We start from the raw sequence: 25,217 nt of genomic DNA on the forward strand, positions 1-25,217 counted from the left end.
AGAAAACGCCTAGCTGGTAGCTAGCTAATTAGTTATCCAGCAACAATCAAGCCAACAGTTTTTTTGTTGCTAACATTAGCTAGCTAAGGTTAGTAAAGCACATTCAATTATGCTAGCGTGCCATCTTACTTGTAAACTGACCTAATCAGTTTACTCATGCGTGTAAACGTAGCTACCTAACTAATTTAGACCAGAAATGGGACCATTCAATTACCATTGCCTGTGGGCTGTTGCATGCAACAAAAACATGTTCGGCAAGCACTAGTTAGCTAGCGGTTCCCACCCACTTACATTTTTTTGAGACTCGTTTTAAATTGACGTTAGCTAGTCAAAATTTCTGCAACGTTGATAGAAAACACTGAAGTAGATTTAGCCGGGGAATTTATACTGCACACAGCGAAAATAGTCATGATTCACGTATTGCCAGTAACGTCACCCCTTGGATACTAGCTAGTTACTGTAGTAAAGTTCGTTAGCTTATAAGAAACTCACTCGGCAGTCTCAGCTCCTGAATCCACGTTTCATCAACTGTTCGAGAATACCACCGGACTTAAATCGAGTCCTATGGAGAAAAACACATTTTTGTAGTGGCCCTGGTTTAGGCGGATGATGACAACACGGTCCAAACACTTAAAAGACACCCTATCCCCTCAGCCCTCAATTTAAGTGGACACTTCTGATGGCTTAGGCGGATGATGACAAGGCGGTCCAAACACTTAAAAGACACACCATGTCCCCTCAGCCCTCAAATTAAGTGGACACTTCTGATGACGTGTCATGACGAGTATGCACTTGCAGGACAATGGGCGAGGGAGGCAGGAATGATTTTTAAATGGACCTCCCTTGGCCGGAAATGTATCACTCATTCATCCCGCGATGATTGTTTCAGCCAACGGTAACTTTTTATTTTATTTAACTAGGCAAGTCAGTTCTTAAATTACATACATTCTTATTTAGGACTCAATGACGGCCTACCAAAAGGCCTCCTGCGGGGACGGGGACGGGGGCTGGGATTAAAAAAATGAATACAATATAAATATAGGACAAAACACAAATCACAAGAGAGACAACACTTCATAAAGAGAGAACTAAGACAACATAACACAGCATGACAGCAACATGGTAGCAACACATGGTACAAACCGTATTGGCCAAAGTCAACAGCACAAAGGTCAAGAAGGTAGCGACAACTATACATCATACGAAGCAGCCACAACTGTCAGTAAAAGTAAGAGTCTTTGAATGAAGAGACTGAGATAATACTGTCCAGTTTGAGTGTTTGTTGCAGCTCGTTCCAGTCGCCAGCTACAGCGAACTGAAAAGAGGAGTTTGTGGGTGCTGTATATGCCCAACAGTCAATTATGATTGCATGTCTACTTATATTAAATATCATTATTAATATACGCCTACTGTATGATAGCTAGCATATTCATTAGCTAACTAACTTTTGAAGGAACATGTTTTATTTCTACAATTTCCAAAAGATAACCAAACAAAAACATGTACTTTTTACGAGACGTGTTTGTGCCGTCGTGTGCATCAGTAGCACAATTTCTAACTTATTTGCATTCGTTTTTACTTACACTTGTATGATGACTTTTCCATTTATGTTGTTTTTCAGGCCCCGGAGTGAACGTAGTGTAACGACCCTGGGTTTATTAGCGTGGATATCGACTCCGCCGCATGCTTTTGCTGGACAGAGTTGACCAGGAGACATGAACAATGGGAGAAAGGGTTGTCTACTCAAACTCATTATGTATGGGGCAGCAGTCGGCCAAGTGGTTAGAGTGTTTAACTAGTAACCGAAAGGTTGCAAGATCGAATCCCCGAGCTGACACTGTTCCTAGGCCGTCATTGAAAATAAGAATTTGTTCTAGTTAAATAAAGGTTAAAAAAAATGAGTCCAGACAGGGTAACTACACTGAGGGACAAAGGAGGTAATAACACTTCTGTAATGGAACCTAACCCAAATTTCTGTTAAAGAGCATAACAACCCCTTTAAGGACAAGTCCTTGTCACATTCATAGAACACAGTGATTCTAGTTCTCTGGTAGACATTCTGGAACATTGGAGACTATCACCTTTTGCATGTTATTTTCTAATAATCAACATTAAATTGTCATAGCAGCTGTATTAGTGAGACGCATATTCATCCATTGAACCCATGTAAAGTGGCCTGCTGTAGCCTTAAACAATTCCATTGCACACGGAGAAATAAAATACACTTGAAGGTGATTCAGCAAGAAACATTGTTCTAAAGCAAGTGCAGTGACTCAAAGTTGGCTACCACTGTTTGAAAGCAATACAAATAGTTAAGAGTTCCTCTTAGATGCTTAACAGTTTGACTGTGGTTCCCTCTATGCATTACGCTTTAATTATGGTCAGAGGCGCAGATACTGTATTTCACCGTACAATTTACTGTGGCTTTCTCTCTGCTCTCAGAGAGGAATACACAAGGCACAGAGTCGTAAAACAGGGAGGCAAAATTCCCTTCGATGTACATTTTCTTTTTCTACATTTAATATGATGAAAACTAGGCCCTGTACAGTCCACTTTAGTGACTACAATAATTATTTTACAATTTATACACATTAAAACATGGTGCTAAATTGGTTCCAATTGAAATGCAGTAAAGAAAAAAAATGTACTTCCCCTTTGATCTGCATAGGGAGGAACCTACAATTCCAAGGATAAATATTTTCTGGGCTGATGATCCAATTTTACAATAGGCCCCATTGAAAAAAAAACTGGAAAAAAACAACACCTTGTATAGAACATATGTGACTTCTCCCACCACTCCTTAAGACAAAACATGCTATCAAAGCAACTGCTCCTGTTTTCTGCAAACCAGCCACTACATCCATGTCTTCCTCTTCTCTGATTAAAACCTTAGAGGGAAAAAAGGCCAATAGTGTCTAACAACCTGTACAACCAGCATGATGCCACGAAAAAACAAACATAATACAGTTACATCAACATGTGAGAAATGTCAAATATTTTCTTGGTCTTCGTGTAGCCAACCCACATTTGCTTGGTATATGTTTTGTATAATTGTTTTATGCTCGTTTTCTTTTCCTTTTGTTATATTGGGTTTGAATGCAGTACACTTGATGCATACATACTCTCCCCCCAATTCTTCCCAAGGCCACATTAGGAACATGAAACTGTAACAAAGCGAGATCCAATCCCTCCATTTAGCTCTTCTCTGCAGAAGAAATCTAAAAGATATGAGAAATAAATGCACTTTTTTTTTTTTTTTCAATGGAAGAAAAGTAAGCTTCCCAGTGTTTCCCAGTATGAGACAAACTTTCAAATCATACGCATAACCCGTCCAAGAAAAAAAGGTATTGTTTCTTTTTGTGTCAGGTTTCATGGAATTCACGCCTTTATGCTACATAAGTGTACACTTTGCGATCCTCTGGTGTCCGCGCCAAATATTCCCGCTCAATGAGTCCTTCAATGCGCTTCTTGATGACTACAGGACTGGGGAGGAATCGCGATCGCAGCTGCTGGGTGACCTGGAGAGACGGTACAAACACAGAGACAAAAATCAGAACCGGATCTCACATCTAATTATTGACGTTAATTAAATACTAACAGGTACAACCAGGTGTACCCGAAACACCTCAATCTTCATACACTGTATTCCACTGACCTCTGCTACTAGTACGTTATGCTGCATCTTCTTTCTAGACTTCATGATGCGGACGATGGCCGCCTCAATCTCGTGCTTCCTGTCGTCGTCCACTTTCTGCCGCGTCTCCTTCCTCTCCGGGTCCGACTCTCCTTGCTTAGCAGCGACTAGTGGCCAACACAAGGAAAATCCGTTTCAGCTGGGAACCTCATGATGGCTACATGCACAAGAATATATAATAAACGCTACACAGGTGAATCTGTGACTGGGCTATCCAGATGAGTGGAGATCAGTGGGGTTTTTCCACTACACTATACAAAAGTATGTGGACTCCCCTTCAAATTAGTGGATTCAGTTATTTCAGCCATACCTCTTGCTGACAGGTGTATAAAATGGAGCACCGAGCCATGCAATCTTCATAGACAAACATTGGCAGTAGAATGACCTTACTGAAGAGCTTGGCGACTTGGCACCGTCATAGGATGCCACCTTCCCAACAAGTCAGTTAGTCAAATTTCTGCCCTGCTAGAACTACCCCGGTCAACTGTAAGTGCTCTTACTGTAAATTGTAAATGTCTAGGAGCAACAACGACTCAGCCGCGAAGTAGTAGACCACACAAGCTCACAGAACGGGACCGCCGAGTGCTGAAGCGCGTAAAAGTAGTCAGTCCTCGGACGTAAACTCACTACTGAGTTCCAAACTGCCTCTGGAAGCAACGTCAGCACAATAACTGTTCGTCGGGAGCTTCATGAAATGGGTTTCCATGGCCAAGCAGCCGCACACAATCCTAAAATCACCATGCGCAATGCCAAGCGTCAGCTGGAGTGGTGTAGAACTCACCGCTATTGGACTCTGGAGCAGTGGAAACTCGTTCTCTAGAGTAATGAATCACGCTTCACCATCTGGCAGTCCGACGGACGCCAGGAGAACGCTACCTCGATGAATGCATAGTGCCAACTGTAAAGTTTGGTGGAGGAGGAATAATGGTCTGGGGCTGTTGTTCATGGTTACTGGCCCATTAGTTCCAGTAAAGGGACATCTTAACGCTACAGCATACAATGACATTCTAGACGATTCTGTGTTTCCAACATTGTGGAAGGCCCTTTCCCGTTTCAGCATGACAATGCCCCGTGCACAAAGCGAGGTCCATACAGAAATGGTTTGTCGAGATCGGTGTAGAAGAACTTGACTGGCCTGCACTGCAAAGAGCTCGGACCCCAACCCCATCGAACACATTTGGGATGAATTGGAACGCCAACTGTGAGCCAGGCCTAATCGCCCAACATCAGTGCCTGACCTCACGAATGCTCGTGGCTGAATGCAAGCATGTCTCCACAGCAATGTTCCAATATCTAGTGGAAAGCCTGTTATAGCAGCAAAAGGGGGACCAACTCCATATTAATGCCCATGATTTTGGAATGAGATGTTCGACGAGCAGGTGTCCACATACTTTGTCATGTAGTGTATCAGAGGTAGAATCATATAAATATAAACTCATTATAGTTCTGTGGGTAGAATGACCCTTAGAAGGTTGGTATACAATGCATTCGGGAAAGTATTCAGACCCCTTTACTTTTTTTTAACAGCCTTTTTCTAAATTAGATGGAAAAAAATTGTGTCCACTCAATCTACACACAATACCCCATAATGACAATTCCCCCCCCAAAAAATTGACATATTTGAAAACATATCAAAATAAAACAACAAAATCAAATTTACAGCCTTGAGTCTTCTTGGGTATGATGCTACAAGGTTGGCACACCTGTATTTGGGGAGTTTCTCCCATTCTTCTCTGCTGATCCCCTCAAGCTCTGTCAGGTTGGATGGGGAGCGTCGCTGCACAGCTATTTTCAGGTCTCTCCAGAGATGTTCAATCGGGTTCAAGTCCGGGCTCTGGCTGGGCCACTCAAGGACATTCAAAGACTTGTCCCAAAGCCACTCCTGCATCGTCTTGGCTGTGTGCTTAGGGTCGTTGTCCTGTTGGAAGGTGAACTTTTGCCCCAATCTGAGATCCTGAGCGCTCTGGAGCAGGTTTTCATCAAGGATCTCTCGGTACTTTGCTCCATTCATCATTCCCTCCATCCTGACTAGTCTCCCAGTCCATGCCGCTGAAAAACATCCCCACAGCAGGATGCTGCCACCCCGATTGCTCAGGTTGGCCGGTTGACCAGCTCTAGGAAGAATCTTGGTGTTTCTAAACTTCTTTCATTTAAGAATGATGGAGGCCACTGTGTTCTTGCGGACCTTCAATGCTGCAAACATTTTTTGGTACTCTTTCCCAGATCTGTACCTCAACACAATCCTGTCTCGGAGCTCAACAGACAATTCCTTCGACCGCATGGCTTGGTTTTTACTCTGACATGCACTGTCAACTGTGGGACCTTATATAGACAGGTGTGTGCCTTACCAAATATTTTCCAATCAATTGAATTTACCACAGGTAGACTCCAATCAAGTTGTAGAAACATCTAAAGGATGATCAATGGAAACAGGATTCACCTGAGCTCAATTTTGAGTCTCATAGCAAAGGGTCTGAATACTTATGTAAATAAGGTATCTTAAAAATATATATTTTTTTTATAAATTTGCAAAAAAATCCAAACCTGTTTTTGCTTTGTCATTATGGGTTATTGTGTGTAGATTGATGAGGAAAACACAATTTAATACATTTTAGAATGAAATGTGGAAAAAGTCAAGGGGTCTGAACTTCCCGAATGCACTGTGCATACAGTTCAAAGTCACAACGCAATGTTTCAGAAAGCAAGGCTGAAACAAAATAAATCTTGGATGTTTTTGTGCCATTTCGGTTATGCATGGCTTAGATCTTTGAATCTGTGTTCCACAAGAATGGTCTATATGGTTGTTACCTGTCTGGATCTTGACGCGGTGCAGCTTGGAGGTGAACTGGTCATTAACGGTGAACACGTGGCCGTTCTCGATCTCCTTGGACTTGGGCTCCTTGGTGAGGACGCGTTGGGTGGGCTTCCCGCAGGCCAGTGACTGCAGCGCTCGCACCAGCTCCCTCTCCGGGATGTCTGTCTCCTGCTGGATCTCCTACACAGCAGTGAGCGAGAGATGGGGACAAAGAGGAGAGAGGGATATGAGGCAGAGGGATCCTTTGATCCATGACTGCATTATACTGAAAACAAATAATACATTCTGTTTATAGAGAAACAAGTGTAACTTTTTCAATTCAATATCATTTTATCCTCTCAGGGAAAGACATTGCCAGACCACAAATATCAACATCATGCATATATAATAAAGACATCACATTACCTAAATACATCCCCTGTACAAACTTGACTTTATTCATTGATGTTCTACGCATTCAATTAGCGGCTGTACCTCAAACATGGACTTCTCCCGGTTGTTGAAGAGCATTAGTATTGTCATCTGGAAGGTGGACACCTGCAGTATGTGCTTCCTGGTGTTGGAGCCCGTTACCTGGGCGCCGCCCACCCCCACCTCTGAGCCGTCCTCCTGGGGGGAGAGGAAATGAGAGGTCACCACCGGCCACCTTCAGGTAACTCAGTCACAAAGGAGGAATCATCAATGTAGCCTCTGTTCAATCACTGACTATGTCATGCTTATATAAACAAAAATGTTAGTTTAGCCCCGCCCCCCACACATCCCTGTTCATCCCATATTCAAAAAGGAAAGTACAGCCTTGATGCACCTGCTGTTATCAAGGCCTGATGTTGACATTACTGGTGTGTGTGCATGCATCAGTCTGTAAGCCAGGCAAAGGCTGTCCCCTGCATACCTTTTTGATTGGGCCGTAGAAGGTGGCGTTGAGGTCTGCAGAGCCCATGTGATGCTGCAACGTAAGCTGCCTGCCGCTGTGCTTGGCCAGATAAAACCTATAGCCACAGAGCCAGAGGGGACAGTCACACACTACAGCGTTAAAGATAAACACAGACAAACAATGGACAGAGCCCCGCTTCCACAACCTGCAGCTGAGAACATATGGCCTCTGCTATGCAAAGTAAATGAGAGACAAACCTTCTAAAGACTTCAAATGCATGTCGAGGAGAAGGGGGGATATTACATTTGGGCGTGGCGGACTGCGTTGGCCAGTAACCTGTCGTCAAGACCCTCACTGTGAGATCAACTCCGCCCAACGACACCTGGGGATGAAAGTTAGATCTACGTCTTCCACTGAGGTATCAAAAGCTTCACAAGATGTGCTCTTCGCTTTGGGAGAGCTAATGGCTAGATTAAATAGAGAGCAATAGTAATGGCGTCTTTTTATAGGCACCAACTCCGCCATGGTTCAAAGCCTGTGGGAAAATGAATGGAGTTTTTGTATTTTTTTTTGATAAACTCCAAAAATAAGGTCTGTGGTAAACATAGGCTTAGAACTTATATGTTTTGTTATATAATATCTCCTAAGTCTTTTCTTTCTCCACAGGAATGGCTGAACGAACCAGAAGTAACTCATTTCCGTTTTTTTAGGACTACAAGCTGGCGAGCTCTATGTTCCCCAGAACCAACACTGGACTGGTTCTGGGAGTGGGTGTCTCACCGCTGTTGACTGTAGGTGTTGGCGGAACTCGTCCATGGTTGTGTTTGAGATGCTCATGTCCCGGAACATGCCTTCCAGTTTAGAGGTGAACTGGCAACCACACTCCGTCTGGCCAGGGGAACCAGAGAACGAGAGAGTGAGAAAGAGACGGGATGAGACGGATCTATTAAACAACACTTCACTCGCGCTATCCGTTTCTTTCACACTGACTCTGCACTCAGCTGAGCTGAGGTTCAACACAGTCTCTGTGCAGTTCAAGTTAACAATGTATTGTACCAGATTGTATTGTACCTGGGATCAAAATACAATTCAAAATGATTTCAAATACTTTAGCTTCGCTAGCTTGAGGTTTCCTGTTGCAATTGAACCAATAAAAAAGCACCAAAAGTGCAAACCCCGCCTACATGGCACCCCAAACAGGCTAAAGCAAACACTCAAAGTATATGAAAGTTTTGAAATAGTATTTGAACACAAGGTCGCACTTAGGTATTAGGTATTGAAGGTGCTACAATATATCTAAAAAAAAAACGTTGATGAACATATTAATGGATGGAAGTTCTTAAGATATATAGCGACTGCTCTTCCTGTATACCTTGAGCTTAGAGATCATGTTCTTCTCCGAGTCGTCCGAGACACTCTTGTTGGTGAGCAGCCTCCTGGCCAGGTGCTGTTTGTAGTACCGCTCAAACACATCCTTCTCCTGCATGAACCTGAAGAGCACCATGGCCTTATCCAGGATCGACTCCACCTCTTGCTCCGTCAACTACACATACAGGACGAAGAGAAAGTGAGCGTTACACAAGCACACACACTTTAAATGATTACATTTCAAACACTAATTTAATCAAATATTGAACTCCTTATACAGTGAGCTCCAAAAGTATTGGGACAGTGGCATTTGTTGTTGTTTTGGCTCTGTACTCCAGCATAGAACATGTTTCTAAACACTTCTACATTATTTGGATGCTACCATGATTACAGATAGTCCTGAACGAATCGTGAACAATGATGAGTGAGAAAGTTACACACTAATATCATACCCCCCTAAAAATACTAACCTCCCGTTAGCATGTCTTGGTGGTATGATATTTGTGTCAAACTTTATATAATTCCAAATGAGTGATGAGGTCAAGCTTTCATTCTTTCGGGCTGTTGTTCAGGAACAATGACAGGGTACTGGGCCCTGGTCAAAAGTAGGGCACTACGTAGTAAATATGGTGCCATCGGGCTCTGGTTAAAAGTAGTGCACTATATAGAGAATATGGTGTCATTAGGGATGCAGCCAGTGCGCCCTGAGGGGAGGACGTTCCTCCCCCATTACATCAGAAAACCACCCACTCCTTTTACGCCTTTCTTCAGCTTGTCATCGATGAACAAGGAGAGGTACTCGGGGGAGCGCGAGTTGAGGTTGAGGAAGTATTCAAAGTCCCCTGCGATTGTCTGCTTGAAGAGCCGGTCGTTGTTGAACGACTCTTGGAGGAAGCGGTCGAAACGTGACTTCAGATCCAACAGTCCCTGCAGAGAACAAAACGGAGGAAGAAAATGTGACATTATTATTGGAAAGCAGTAGCACTTACTACATGCTCTTGTGTACGCTGCCATCTAGTGTCAATATGAAGTATAAGAGAAATTGCATCCCTGTTGTAGATTTAAAAGCATTCGCTGGAGTTTTCACTATTGTTAAATCTTTGACGGGAACGTAGCCAGAGATCAACCTTTAGTGGACCCCCCCTGCGCCTTGTCAATGATGTCACTTCCTGTGTGAGTTACCTGGATGTAATCTACAGGGTTTTTGCCCTCGCCCTCCTCTGACACCAGCGCCTTGCCCTGCTCGCGGAGGTAGGAGCTCATGCACTCACACATTGTCTTCAGTCCGTTTGGCACTCTGCTAAAGAGCTTATACATACACGCCAGGTCTGTGTTCATGCACACACACACACACACACACACACACACACACACACACACACACACACACACACACACACACACACACACACACACACACACACACACACACATTAGTATCCAAAGACCACCCACTACACAGAATATATTTCACAATAAATATTGAATTGCTGACATTGATGTGGTACCAAGTATGCACACGATAACAACACACATTCACACAGTGTACATTACTCTATTATTCTGCTCTACAAAATACCTCTTTAAGAGGTACACAAACGTCTGACAAACTTTAACATCAGGGTGAAATAGCCCTTTCATTAAAAAAAGGGAAAGAAAACAGCTTGTGTCCCAAATGTCACCCTGTTGCCTACATAGTGCACTACTTTTGACCAGAGCCCAATCGTCCCCATCAAAAGTAGTTGAATGCATAGGGAATAAGGTGCCATTTGGGACGCAGCCCATAGCTGGGACGCAGCCCATAGCTGGGACTGGAGTAGTAGTAGAAGTAGTGCGACACACTGACCCTCTGTCTTTCCGTTCTTGAGCATGTGGACGAGGCCCGAGTTCTCCATTTCCACGATGGTCTTCATGTGCTTGGAGATGAGCTCCCGCTCCACCACCTTGACGATGGGCTCCTCCGTCGTCTTGTCCAGGCAGTGCAGCACGCGCTCAATCTCCTCGTTTATCCGTGCCTCCACTTTCTTTATGTACACGCTCGCGCTGTTCTCTGCCAAAAACTTTTGACTTTCCATCTGGAGGGCAAACAAACACGGGGTTAGGAGCACCTTGGGAGATTGAGAGGGGATACACATTATGTATATAACATGATAGTAGGCCAACAACATATCACTGCAAGTCAACATGCATGACACATATAGCATTGATGCGAATTAAATGTGTGAATGGATGGGGGGGGGGGGGATTCTTACAAACCTGGAAGAACTCTGCAGACATTTCTAAAAACGGGGCCTCAAAGTCCTCTTCGTAAACCGACCTCCCTTCAAGGCCTAAGATCATTAACATCTGGCATGCATTTCTGATCGCCCCCCTGGGAGAGAGAGTGTGTGTCAAGTACAGTGGAGTCCCAAATTGCATTCTATTATGGACCTTGGTCAAAAGTAGTGCACTGAATGTAGAAAACATGAGGAACACCTGCTTTGACCATGTATTTGACTGACCAGGTGAATCCAAGTGAAAGCTATGATCGTGTATGTCACTTGTTAAATCCACTTCAATCAGTGTAGATGAAGGGGAGGTTAAAGAAGGATTTTTAAGCCTTGAGAGAATTGAGAAATTGTTTGTGTTTGTGTGCCATTCAGAGTTTGAACTGCAACGCTCTTGGGTTTTTCACACAAGAATGGTCCACCACCCAAAAGACATCCAGCCAACTTAACAACTGTGGGAAGCATTGGGATCAACATTCCTGTGGAACGCTTTCAATGCGTTGTAGAGTCCATGGTCCAACGAATTGAGGCTGTTCTGAGGGCAGAAGGGGGTGCAACTCAATTTTAGGAAGGTGTTCATAATGTTTTGTACACTCAGTGTATAGGGTGCCATTTAGGTCTGGGTGAGCTCAAAGACTATCAGATACTTTAAATATAACAAAGAGCACAATGAAATAATCATGGATTAGGGTTGTGGTTTTCTTTATCGGGAGAAACACTGCATCCTTCAGCTCAGAAATTGTGGCTCTGTTCGAATTCCTTCAAAAGTGCATCCTTCCTCCCTCCCTCGAAACAGTCAATGCTTAGACATAAGTGATTCCACTTATCCAGTAATTTCAGTGATTCCTTCAACGAAGGAAGGAGTTTGTGTACTTTTAAAAAAGTTGAACGGGGCCTGTGTATAGACGGGGTCATATTATTATACCTGTCCACCACCTCGCCCTTCCTCTCTCGTGCGATCATGTCCAGGAGGGTCTGTCGGAGGTGGTCTCGGATGCAGCCGTAGCGCACCACCTGGTCCCTGAAGATGATCAGGCCCAGGTTGTAGACATTCTCCACGTTGTTCTGCTGCACGTACACCCGGTCCTGGGAAACAAGAGGAAGAGAGGGGGAGGCTTTGTCAGTCAAGGTTGATCTTAAATAAGTTTTGCATTTACCCCACTAACGGTTATGGTTAGGATTGGGAAGCTGATCTGTACTTAAAGGAAAACTTCACCCCGGGGCGCGTTTGAGACCTGCAGCAATGCATTGCCAGTCCAAATGATGGTTTCGAGACGACACTGCATTGAGAAATACAGTCAAATCCTAATAACTAAGAAGTGTGATCAGCACATATGATGCATGTCAGCAGTTATGTTTTCTAAAAGTGTGATGATGCAAAACGTAACATCACTTGTACATTTTTACTTAAAGTGTTGTATCTTGAAAACATATCTGCTGACTGGATTAAAATAACGCTATGCAACTATGTCTAGGATGAAACCTACATTCTAAAAGTTGGTCCAACTCTCTAAATACATGGCTCTGTTAGCTGGTGGTGCACTCACCATGTACATGAGGATGTCTCTGATCATGACCATGGCCGTCTGGTGGTCGTTCCAGGCTTGGTTCAGTGTTTGGAGGAAGTTGTTGTTTAGTGAGTTGAGGACATCTTCCCGTACCTGTGGGGAGGCAGCAGCACAGTCAGGCAGAGAGGCATTCATTTGATACTACACGCACACCACACTGATGACTCAGCATACTGAGCCCATCTCGCTTTCTCTGCATGACACAAGCTCTGTCTGTGAGCCTCTCCCTCCACAAGCTCCTCTTTGAGTGTTTCCTTCACTCTCTGTATGGGACTCTAAAGGACACTATGCTCATCAACTCCAGGCAGAGACGCCATCATCATCCATTTAGTGAAACAGTGCCCAGCACACTGACTCACACACTATCTCAATGGAAAGTGAACTCCTCTCAGCTCACTATAAATCACCCACTGATGAATCTGTTGTACTTATGTCTAGTAGCCTAAAACACAATCATCCAAATATAAGACTTTCGAAAACATGTTCAAAACACAAAAAGCCCAATCCATCAATGGCACCTAATTGATTTGCACAACTGTGTTAATATTGGATAAATTCAGTTGAAATCAATACATTTTTGACAGCACCCCTTCTGATTTAAACAAAACCTTTACCCATTGTAGAAGTGCTCAGGTGGTGACTTTTTGGACCTGAATGCCAAAACATCAAGCGATAAAGGTGCTCAAAGTTGACCCATTTTTCATACCGCACCATACCATGAGACAACCATGTCTTCATCATTGGAAAAGATAAACGGTTGAGACTGATATAATTTAAAAGCTTACAAACTGGGTTGTCAAACAATTTTATAACTTCTGGGAAAAATGTACAATATATTCGGAAAGTATTCAGACCCCTTCCTATTTTCCACATTTAGTTACGTTAGTCTTATTCTAAAATGGATCAAATAAAATGTGCTCATCAATCTACACACAATACCCCATAATGATAAATGCAAAAACAGGTTTTTAAATTTTTTGGCATACCTTATTTACATAAGTATTCAGACCCTTTGCTATGATACTCAAAATTGAGCTCAGTGTGGTCTAAGGCACTGCCTCGCAGTGCTAGCTGTGCCACTAGAGATCCTGGTTTGAGTCCAGCCTCTGTCGCAGCCGGCTGCAACCGGCGCACAATTGGCCCAGTGATGTCTGGGTTACAACAGGTGTAGACCTTAGTGAAATGCTTACTTACAAGCCCTTAACCAACAATGCAGTTTTAAGAAAATACAACAAAAAATAGACAAGAATAACAAATAATTAAAGGGCAGCAGTAAATAACAATAGCGGGGCTATAAACAAGGGGTACCGGTAGAGTGTCAATGTCAACTTTTATTTATTTCATCACATTCCCAGTGGGTCAGAAGTTTACATACACTCAGTATTTGGCAGCATTGCCTTTAAATTGTTTAACTTGGGTCAAACGTTTTGGGTAGCCTTCCACAAGCTTCCCAAAATAAGTTGGGTAAATTTTGGCCCATTCCTCCTGACAGAGCTGGTACAACTGAGTCAGGTTAGTTGGCCTCCTTGCTCGCACAGTCCGATGATGCTGTGACACACCGCCCCAGACCATTTTTTAAATGTATTTTTATTTCACCTTTATTTAACCAGGTAGGCTAGTTCTCATTTGCAACTGTGACCTGGCCAAGATAAAGTAAAGCAGTTCGACACATACAACAACACAGAGTTACACATGGAATAAACAAACATACAATCAATAATACAGTAGAAAAATCTATATACAGCATGTGCAAATGAGGAAGGATAGAGAGGTAGGATAAGAGAGGTAAGGCAATAAATAGGCCGTAGTGGCGAAGTAATTACAATATAGCAATTAAAACACTGGAATGGTACAATGTGCAAGTCGAGATACTGGGGTGCAAAGGAGCAAGACAAATAAATAAATACCGTATGGGGATGAGGTAGATTGGATGGGCTATTTACAGATGAGCTATGCACAGGTCCAGTGATCTGTGAGCTGCTCTGACAGCTGGTGCTTAAAGCTAGTGAGGGAGGTAGAGTCTCCAGCTTTAGTGATTTTTGCAGTTCGTTCCAGTCATTGGCAGCAGAGAACTGGAAGGAGAGGCGGCCGAAGGAAGAATTGGCTTTGGGGGTGACCAGTGAGATATACCTGCTGGAGCGCGTGCTCCGGGTGGGTGCTGCTATGGTGACCAGTGAGCTGAAATAAGGCGGAACTTTACCTAGCAGAGACTTGTAGATGACCTGGAGCCAGTGGGTTTAGCGACGAGTATGAAGCGAGGGCCAGCCAACGAGAGCATACAGGTCGCAGTGGTGGGTAGTATATGGGGCTTTGGTGACAAAACGGATGGCACTGTGGTAGACTGCATCCAATTTGTTGAGTAGAGTGTTGGAGGCTATTTTGTAAATGACATCGCCGAAGTCGAGGATCAGTAGAATAGTCAGTTTTACGAGGGTATGTTTGGCAGCATGAGTGAAGGATGCTTTGTTGTGGAATAGGAAGCCGATTCTAGATATAATTTTGGATTGGAGATGTTTAATGTGAGTCTGGAAGGAGAGTTTACAGTCTAACCAGACACCTAGGTATTTGTAGTTGTCCACATATTCTAAGTCAGAACCGTCCAGGGTAGTGATGCTGGACGGGTAAGCAGGTGCGAGCAGCGATTGGTGTATTTCGCGTTAGTTGCATTTAAGGGCAGTTGGAGGCCCCGGAAGAAGAGTTGTATGGCATTGAAGCACATCTGGAGGTTAGTTAACACAGTGTCCAAAGAAGGGCCAGAGGTATACAGAATGGTGTCGTCTGCGTAGAGGTAGATCAATCACCAGCAGCAAGAGCGACATCATTGATGTATACAGAGAACAGAGAAGACCATGACAGACCTTCCACCTCGATCCCGCTCCAGAGTACAGGCCTCGGTGTAACGCTCATTCCTTCGACTATAAATGAAAATCCGACAATCACCCCTGGTGAGACAAAATCGCAACTCGTCAGTGAAGAGCACTTTTTGCCAGTCCTGTCTGGTCCAGCAATGGTGGGTTTGTGCCCATAGGCGACGTTGTGCCCAGTGATGTCTGCTGAGGACCTGCCTTACAACAGGCCCACAAGCCCGCAGTCCAGCCTCTCTCAGCCTATTGCGGACGGTCTGAGCACTGATGGAGGGATTGTGCATTCCTGGTGTAACTCGGGCAGTTGTTGCCATCCTGTACCTGTCCCGCAGGTGTGATGTTCGGATGTACCGATCCTGTGCAGGTGTTGTTACACATGGTCTGCCACTTCGAGGATGATCAGCTGTCCGTCCTGTCTCCTGTAGGGCTGGCTTAGGCGTCTCACAGTACGGACATTGCAATTTATTGCCCTGGCCACATCTGCAGTCCTCATGCCTCCTTGCAGCATGCCTAAGGCACGTTCACCCAGATGAGCAGGGACCCTGGGCATCTTTCTTTTGGTGTTTTTCAGAGTCAGTAGAAAGGCCTCTTTAGTGTCCTAAGTTTTCATAACTGTGACCTTAATTGCCTACCGTCTGTAAGCTGTTAGTGTCTTCACGACCGTTCCACAGGTGCATGTACATTAATTGTTTATGGTTCATTGAACAAGCATGGAAAACAGTGTCTAAACCCTTTACAATGAAGATCTGAAAATCTGAATTTTACAAATTATCTTTGAAAGACAGAGTCCTGAAAAGGGCCGTTTCTTTTTTTGCTGAGTTTATGTCCTTGTAGAAACAGACACGCTCTCAGTATAGTGATGTAGGTCTTAAGTTGTTGTACACATGAAATTGTGTCATTCCGAACTTTATCCGCGACGTTATAATCCATGTTGGTCAAATCGCGCTGTTGCCCCTGTTCAGGCCTGAGCGTGTCCCTATAGTACCAACACAGCCCGCGCAGCACAGCTGGAAGGAGAAATGTCTTGAGTCCTACAAAATGGAATAGAACGTAGCGGATAAACTTCAGAATGAAACAATTTAATGTGTACTACATCACTATACTGAGAGTGTGTCCGTTTCTACAACAGTGTATTTGGGTGTTTGAGCTTTTGTTCATGTCTTTTGCGTGCCTTGATACTTACTGCACAACGGGCAATGAGGTTGTGAATCGCGGTTGGGTTAAGTTTCTCAAAAACAAGCCAAATCACAAAGAGTGTCTGGACCCTATTATAACATATCATTTACATAGATTTTTATTTATTTATCTCAGAAATAAGAAAATTCTATAATGTCAATTATCTAAAAACGCATAAACATTGATTTTTTTTCTCGCATATGTTGTAGCTTAAACCCTATTTTACATTGTCTGAAGTTGTGCTTGCCATTGGTTCAGACAACATGCTCTTAAATATAGGGTAGGTGTCATGTTTTGGGTGATAAATGTAGTAAAATAGGAATAAAATAAAACTTTCTAATGGTACCACAAAGATTGTTGGAGGTCGACAAAGAGAATGTTGACTCGAACGGGAATATCTGTTGTTTTAAATTATACTGTTAATCTTCCACAGGAAACCTATTGAAATCATAAATATAGATAATAGAGTAGACATGACTCTAAGTTGACATTCGATGGTGGGTGGGTCGGCAGTCATCTTTGTGGAATTAAATCGAAGTCAACATTTCAATTAAATTAAAACTGCAATATGTAACTTTTTGGGCGACCTAACAAAATTCACATAGAAATGTCAGTTATAGATCTGTCATTCTAATTGAAAGCAAGTGTAAGAACCGGTAGATCGCTTCTGTGTGTAGTATTTCTATGAGTCTCGTTTTTAAGTTTGGTTTTTGCATCTTTTACTTTCAGTTTTGTACATCAGCTTCAAACAGCTGAAAATACAATATTTTTGGTTATGGAAAAGATATTTCACAGCGGTTTAGATGGTACAATGATTCTCTACACTAAACAAGCAAGTTTAACTGAAATTAGGGGAGGTATTAGAATTTTAGCAACCAGGAAATGGCAGAGCGATTTCTGCATAGTGCATCTTTAAAATGTTAAATGGTGTTTAGTGTTGGGCGGTATCCAGATTTTCATACCAATCCTGTACCATACCGGGGTATATGTGCACACAAGGAGCGCTATTTCTTCCCAAAGTTAATTATTATTTTTTACAAATCGAGAGCTTTAAGGTTCTATCTGAAAAAATATGATTATGAGATAATTGCCTTTAATGTTCCAAACCCTCATTGGTTTGAATGGTGTCAGAAATGTATTGGGGTATTTAGAATAAAGAATAAGGCTGTGTCAATAACAACATTTTGCCAATATAGTAGTAGCGAATTTCCATAGCTAGCTAAATGCTAACAAGCCCAAGCGAACAAACTATTTGCAGGACAGACAACCCAGCTCAAAGTTCTACAACTATCTCAAAAGGCTACTCGCAGTTTTCTGCACTCACAAAATAAATATTAGACAGCTCGGCTCTTGATCCAGTAGGGGATTGATTGTCTCTGCTGTAACCAAGAAGCTTGATCTTGCCACTTAGCTAGCAAATTAGCAAACCAAATGCATAGCTGAAGCCCTGAGCTGGAGATAATTTATTTGGCGCATCTTAGATAGTCAACTTGTAGTTATTACCAGTGGCATAACACACACCCCTGCAAGGTGGGGCTCTGTATTTCAAAATCCCTGGTATATGGTATATCGCCCAAGCCTAATGGTGTACCAGCTAAATTGCAGTGGTCTGAAGGGATAGAAATATAATTCATAGAATGGACCTATGATTGAAATGACACCCACCCTGTATGTGTCTCAACCGACAGCAGGCACAACACAAAAACCTCAGATGTGAAATAGGGTCTAAGCTACAACTTATGCAAATCGATTTTAAATTATATGAAACTCAACTGTTTCTCTTTTCCAGTGATAAAGACATGGACGTCTCATAGTATGGTGGGGTATGCAAAAAGGGTCAACTTTGAGCACCTTCATCTCCTGGATGTTTTGGCAGTTAGGTCCAAAAAGTCACTTTATGACCCCTTCTTTCATGGGCAAACATGTATGAAAAGGTTTTGTTTAAATCAAAAGGAATGCTGTCAAAAAGTGCTTGAATTCAATTTACCCTATTTCTCTGATTGCAAATGTGGGGGACAGGAACAGAATGTCAATGGGAGATAATTAGTTTTAATTCTGAGATGCCAATTGGGTGGTGTTTTTTTTAAGGCCAATGCTGAAATATTGACATTCACAGCGATGATTGGTCATCTCAAAAGGTAGGCATGCCGCCCTACATTGGGCTGTTATGGTGACCGTATTACAGCCACACTGGCAGTCATGATAGCAGTCATCTGATGCCTATGAATGTCATTAGTAGACTACCAAACATTCTAACTCAGCACACTATTGTCCCTCTAATCACTCTGACATCAATGCAAATGCCATCGAAAATCCCATTAAACACTTCATGAGAGCCCTGGTATTCAGTTTGAGCGGAATAGGATCACCTGTTGCGCAGGGAGAGCCAGCTCCTCGTAGGTGGTTGATGCATGGAATGAAATGTGTTCCTGTTGCGCAACATTTCTATAGGCTATGCAATTGCATGAGAACACAGAGCCAATTGGCCTATATGTTTTGCTAAGGTTAGTATCACAACTGAAGTGGACTAATAACTCCAAACATAGCCTATAGGCCCAAGACCCCTGAAACATGGTTGGAGAGCCCATAGCCTACCGAGCTTAGAGAAACGTGTTCTTATAAGCCCAGTCATTGCACAAACGCACATGAAAACAGAGTTAACTTGCCACTATTTAATACAAGTGGATCCTAGCTTTCTTGTGCTGCTATATTTATTGCTCAATTCTTAAAAATGAAGCACATTAATCCGCTTTACAAACAGTGTAGCCTACCTGGCATATTAAAAAAGTAACTGCACATAACCTCCATTCGCTATTCGAATGCAGGCTATGGATGATTTCTATTATTTTTTGTATAATTCCACACTGGCGAATACTTCATGAAGCTGGTTGAGAGAATGCCAAGAGTGTACAAAGCTGTCATCAAGGCAAAGGGTGGCAACTTTGAAGAACCTCAAATATAACAAATATTTAGATTTGTTGAACACTTTTTTGGTTACTACATGTTTCCATATGTGTTATTGCATAGTTTTGATGTGTTCACTATTATTCTACAATGTAGAAAATAGTAAAAATAAAGAAACCCTTGAATGAGGTGTCCAAACTTTTGACTGGTACTGTATATTAGTAGACTATATGTAAAGACCAGATTAAATTTAGAATAATGCATGAGTATATTATCAAGTGCTTGTCAAATTGTGACCAAAAAGAGAGCTTCCCTTTCATGCAACTTTTTTCAAGTCATCCTTTATCGCACCATGAAGCCTTAGAATGTATTAGAAATCAAAACACATAGCCTAACGTTTGCATCACAACTAAAGTTGCATAAAAATCTAGAAATTAAGCATACATGAGGACCTGTTTCTTCATTAACTGCTCAAAACAGAATAGACGCATATGCTCACTCCCTCAAATCGTTTGATGAAAAATAACCTTTACATTTTATTCAGCTATTTTCAATTGTATTGTTCTTACTATAAAATAATGCCACAGGAATTATAAGCAAATCTTGCCCGCTAAATGAACTAGTGTAGCCCACAGCCAGAGCCAGATCAGGCCCTAACATAAGGACGACTCACAATATGCTATTCGTTCTTCTGAAATAGACTACATCTTCTTCATATCATAATGTTTCTTTAGACATGCCTAAAATAATGGATTTATTGTGATTTGTAGGCTATATTAAATGGATTTTAGACTTTTAAAAAAATGTATGTAGATATTCCAAAAAGGTCCGCATCAGTGGATTTACTTTTTGCATCAATTACAGTGAGACTGGCTGTTATTTGAATGACAATCACCCGGCAGACAAAATTTCATGACCGTCACAGCCCTAGCCATGCATAGATATTTCATTGGCCCAGTAATGTCATTGTTCCAAATAGTTTGCAGACGCTATAGCTTCACGGCTTCGAGATAATCTGATGCTGCTTCCTGCTGCTTCTCATTCAGTGGAATATGTTGGCTTACATGGCGTGTGGTTTAAACAGGAATGTTATAGGGATCATGTGATACAAAAACTATCCTCAAAGGCTATTGCAATTGCGGGCCTCCCGAGTGATGCAGCGGTCTACGGCACTGCATCGAAGTGTTTGAGGCATCACTACAGACCCGGGATCGATCCCAGGATGTGTCGCAACCAGGAGACCCATGAGGCAGCGTACAATTGGCCCAGCGTCGTGCAGGTTAGAGGAGGGTTTGGCCGGCCGGGATGTCCTTGTCCCATCGCGCTCTAGCAACTCCTTGCGGCGGGCTGGGCGCATGCACGCTGAAGTCGGTTGCGAGTTGTACGTACACATTGGTGCGGCTGGCTTCCAGGTTAAGCGAGCAGTGTGTCAAGAAGCAGTGCGGCTTGGCAGGGTCGTGTTTCGGAGGATGCATGGCTCTCGACCTTCGCCTCTCCCGATTCCGCACAGGAGTTGCAGCGATGGGACAAGACAGTAACTGCCAATTGGATATCACGAAAAAGGGGTAAAAAGTACACTAAAATAAAATAAAGGCTATCACAATCACTGATTAAAGTACCAAAAGGCAGATTGATCTGCTTTCTAGTACCTACACAAGTAGACAGAACAAAGCCAAAAATACAAATCCTCTCCGAAACAGGAGGCTTTTTCAATCAGCCGAGCTTGTCAAAGATCAGGACTGTGTGTGTGCTATTATTGAAAGAGGGCCTTCAAATCTCCAGTCAGATGCCTATGGGCCCTAGTGGAGCTGGGCCTTCTGATAGAGGAATTGGGCTAACTTTTCTCATTTCATTTCCAACTACTAAATACAAGGCTGATGAATGAATGGGAGCAACTCGTGTTTTGCAAGACCGCCGCATCCAGCCATAGTCAAACAGATCCCTGGAGCTTTTCTACAGTAAAAGGTTTAACGAGCGCTCCACTTCATCATGCTGTCAGCATACCAAAACAGGCCCAACACTGAACAGGCCAAATCAGCCTTTAATTTAATATGACCTGGATTCATGTGACAGGCTTTTACAAGATTTGTTTCCTTGCTTTTCAACAATTAAAATGATTTTGTGATTAAGCTCAGTGACTATTCTCAGACTCCAGAGATCCTGCAAATGTACTGACGGAAAATACGCTAAAGACCTGCCAGTGATTTTCTATTTGTGATTATTACCACATACCCACACAAATCCAGCAAAGGGGACGTTAATCCAGACCCAGGTTGTGTTCATGAGGCACCAAACGAAAGAAAACTGGTTGAAACAGGGAGGGACTTCCTGGACTCGACCAATAAGAAACACTTTTTTTCCATTGTCTGTTGCGAAATGTTTTTAAATGTTTTCCCATCGCATGACCTAATAAACAGCACCCAGTACTGAATCAACATCCTGACCTGCGCTGGGATGAATACAATCTACCACCATGCGTTCATTGGCCTTACTTTGTTGATAAGGTGCTCGGTGACCACCTCCCGGAGGCCCGTGTAGAGCTTCTCGCCGTGTTTGTGCAGCACCATGGTGTAGGCGTTCCTGTAGAGCTCCTCGAAGCTCAGCCCGCTGTTGTTCTTCCTCTGGATCTCCTGGATGGCATTCTTCAGAAGGTCCCAGATGTTGTTGACATACTTTTCGTCCATCGTCATCTGCAGCGGACAAAGGAAGTAAGAGTGAGAGGAGAGCAGAGAGACGGACTGACTGGTCAAAGTTTCGGGGATTGTTGGCTCCCTCGTTTGAGGGAGAACTGGAACAAAGCAGCTTGATAGACATTGTGTGCATAGCCACAATTTTTATCAGTCTCCTGCCAGGCTAGCTTACTTCTTTAGGTGAGAGAAACAAGTCTACACTTGCTGCACTTCCGCAACCCAAAAATCCCTACTGATTTAAAGAGTAGCCTGTACTATGATGCAATATCTAACAGTTTGAGTGTAACATTGAGAAAAGAACCGCTCGTCCAGAAAATACATGATTTATATTCCTACTTTTGACCCTATATGCAAAAGTATACAAAACAAATCACTGTAAGGGAAACCGAGTAGGTGTGTCACTATTTGTGTTCCTTGTGATGAACTAAGACTGTAGTACTGCAATATCATGATAATATACCCAATAAGGTTTCATACAGACCTTAACATGAATGAAAGCATTTTATATTTTACATATCATATTGCTCACGACCACCTCTAACTGTGTCTCATAACATTTCCCATTCCCCTAAATTCTCCTTTTAACTGGACAGACAGTAAATGGCACTGCAGTCAACCATCACACTCAGCTAAACATGCCATATTCACAGCTTGATATAAATCCCTTGTCCCCTTTGGCTGTCACGCTCAACCATGGCCTGTTAAACCTGGAGGCTCTCCAAAGTGAGGCTGGGCGAAAGCTGCATACAAGGTGTTTGGATATGGCACCGTCCACATCCCGGCACAATGGGGATGAAGTGTAGTCCATCAACTGGAGGCACACACAACGTATGGATCTGTGTAAATCTGCTTTTTTTATTTAAAAGATATTTCATATCAGCGAGAAATAATAAGGGGCATTTGTTTCGAAAACCTTTTCGCAAGCGATGATTATTTACGTTTCTAAACTTTAAAACATAGCGTCAGAATTGTAGCTCCCAGAGCCAACCGTGGGCGACGGCAACTGCTGAAAACCATATGGAGAGAAGCGTTTGAGAGCTAGGGGATCATTGAGGATTCGGTGGAGGCACATCCATCAGAACTGAATACTGGGCCTCCCGAGTGGCGCAGCGATCTAAGGCACTGCATCACAGTGTTACCAGGCTGTGTCATTACCGGCCGTGACCAGGAGTCCCATAGGGCAGCGCACAATTGGCCCAGCGTCGTCCGGGTCGGGAGGGTTTGGTCGGGCAGGACTTTGCTCTAGCGACTCCTTGTGGCAGGCCAGGCGCATGCAGGCTGACTATGAGACATGATCATAATCACAAAATTGGGGAGAAAAAAAATGTAATTTTCTTTTTAAAAGACATGAATACTTATCTTCTGAATACTGATTTCATCCAATAGCTTTCTCCCATTAGCTTTCGTCCATTAACTTAGATCTAGCTATCAGCAAACGGTTTCCCAATGAAACGTAGACTAGCTACTTGACAGACAAAGTAAATAACTGGCTATTACAGTCGATGCAAAATGTTAGCTAAAGTTATCAAGTTATCTAGCAGTTAAAGTTAGTTGGGGTATCAATGTTTAATTGGCATGTAACAAAAAACGTGATTCCGCAAACCATGTCATGCAAAATAACGTTACACAACAATACTCTCCAACCCACCAGTTTCTGAATTGACTAAATACAACAAGTCATGAGGCCACAAACAAAGTTACGTCGCCAAATATTTACTTAATGTTAACTAGCTAAAGTTAGGTTGCTAGCAATAATTTTTTTCCCCGGGTAAAGTGTGTACAGTAACGTTAGCTAGCTAATGTTAATTAATAATTCAACAGTAACGTTACTAGCTAGCTAAGAGTTGGTAGGTAGCTAACAGTACATGAGCTAGCAAGCAGCTATCCATAACCTCTAGCAGGGGGCAGCTAGCTAACGTTACTTTGTTTACTGAAAGACCGGCCTTGCAAACTGCACTCCCAAGCTAGCTAGTTACTCGAACCTCGGCGGTCCAGTCACCGCCTGCTGGCAGGGACAGGTCCTATCAGCGGTGTGTACTTACAGGAAAGGCTCGTATTCTCATCTTGGTGTCCTTTTTGGTGCCGCCTTTGCTCAGATTGGACATGGTTACTTCGTCTGTGTGTTCTGTATTTACATGAAAATATTATCTGGTTAAGTACAGGGAAATATACTTGTGGAACAGCTACCACTAGACCTTCCTCGCTGGTCCGTAATTGGTTGTTGACAACCAAATGTCAATGTTGCTCTAACGTAGATCTCCCCACACAGCAATGGCGGACTACCTAGCTACAGTTCTCACTGCGCAGAGCTCACACGCTGCAACTCACGCGAGACTAAGGGTATTGGGCTGGAGGTTGTACTTTTCTGATTAATTCAATGTTTTGGTGAATAAATTCCACAGGGCTTTGCCAAACACTTAATTATGCTATAATATAGCTATGCCATTTAGCCGACGCTTTCATCCAAATCACTTTAGTACCTACTTTTTCCCCCTTCGTATTAAGCTAGTTTTGTGTCTCAAAATGGGACTACCCTTCATCTATTTCTAAAATACTGAGCTACAGAATGGATTTATATGATAGGCTTATCAAATAGGTACAATTATTAGGTAGGCTATTTCATATTCATATTTCACAAATACAAATGCTTCATTGTTTTTATAGCGTACTCCATCCCGGCTTATTAGAAATGATTTGGGCTCTGCCCTTGGATGTCTGCATTGGACATCACTTCGCCTTCATGAGTGAGTGTGCCAGTGCGCAGAATAACTGATGCATTTACGAACGCTCAACACCTGTTGAATATGGCCGGTGTCGGTAAACGTCTGCAAAAATGCGTATTTAAATTGTTGCCAGCAGCACAATTACAGTCACCAACGCTCTGGATAACATGAAAACAGCCTAACCAGCTCTGCTAGTGCGAGTAAAATGGTCAGAGTGAGGTGTTCTCTCATTTGTGTCTGGAAGTAGCTAGCAAGTTTGCCAACGTTAGTCAGT

General features: G+C 42.9%; 1 protein-coding gene across 1 annotated transcript; it reads right to left on the reverse strand.

Moving 5' to 3' along the window:
• Positions 1-2,396: 2,396 nt before the first annotated feature.
• On the reverse strand, positions 2,397-24,545 carry LOC106580681 (cullin-3). The gene is made up of 16 exons (XM_014162000.2): positions 24,263-24,545; positions 22,023-22,220; positions 12,566-12,679; positions 11,944-12,104; positions 11,008-11,122; positions 10,598-10,826; positions 9,934-10,079; positions 9,502-9,678; positions 8,756-8,926; positions 8,164-8,271; positions 7,641-7,765; positions 7,402-7,498; positions 6,984-7,118; positions 6,503-6,689; positions 3,656-3,801; positions 2,397-3,518 (listed from the first exon to the last, which is right to left on the reverse strand). The coding sequence occupies exons 1-16, from the start codon at positions 24,323-24,325 to the stop codon at positions 3,387-3,389; spliced, it is 2,304 nt and encodes a 767-aa protein (XP_014017475.1). The 5' UTR covers positions 24,326-24,545; the 3' UTR covers positions 2,397-3,386.
• Positions 24,546-25,217: the final 672 nt, after the last annotated feature.

The sequence above is a fragment of the Salmo salar genome, chromosome ssa20 (assembly GCF_905237065.1).
Source record: "Salmo salar chromosome ssa20, Ssal_v3.1, whole genome shotgun sequence".
NCBI classification, from domain to species: Eukaryota; Metazoa; Chordata; class Actinopteri; order Salmoniformes; family Salmonidae; genus Salmo; species Salmo salar.

What these genes read in the sequence shown, in the direction of transcription:
- LOC106580681 (XM_014162000.2), bottom strand. Translation starts at nt 24,325, where the DNA reads ATGTCCAATCTGAGCAAAGGCGGCACCAAAAAGGACACCAAGATGAGA. An exon ending in CCGAGCACCTTATCAACAAA is followed by an intron (nt 12,680 to 22,022) that starts GTAAGGCCAATG and finishes GCCTCCCCACAG; the next exon opens with GTACGGGAAGATGTCCTCAA. An exon ending in ACCCTGTAGATTACATCCAG is followed by an intron (nt 9,679 to 9,933) that starts GTAACTCACACA and finishes TGTTCTCTGCAG; the next exon opens with GGACTGTTGGATCTGAAGTC.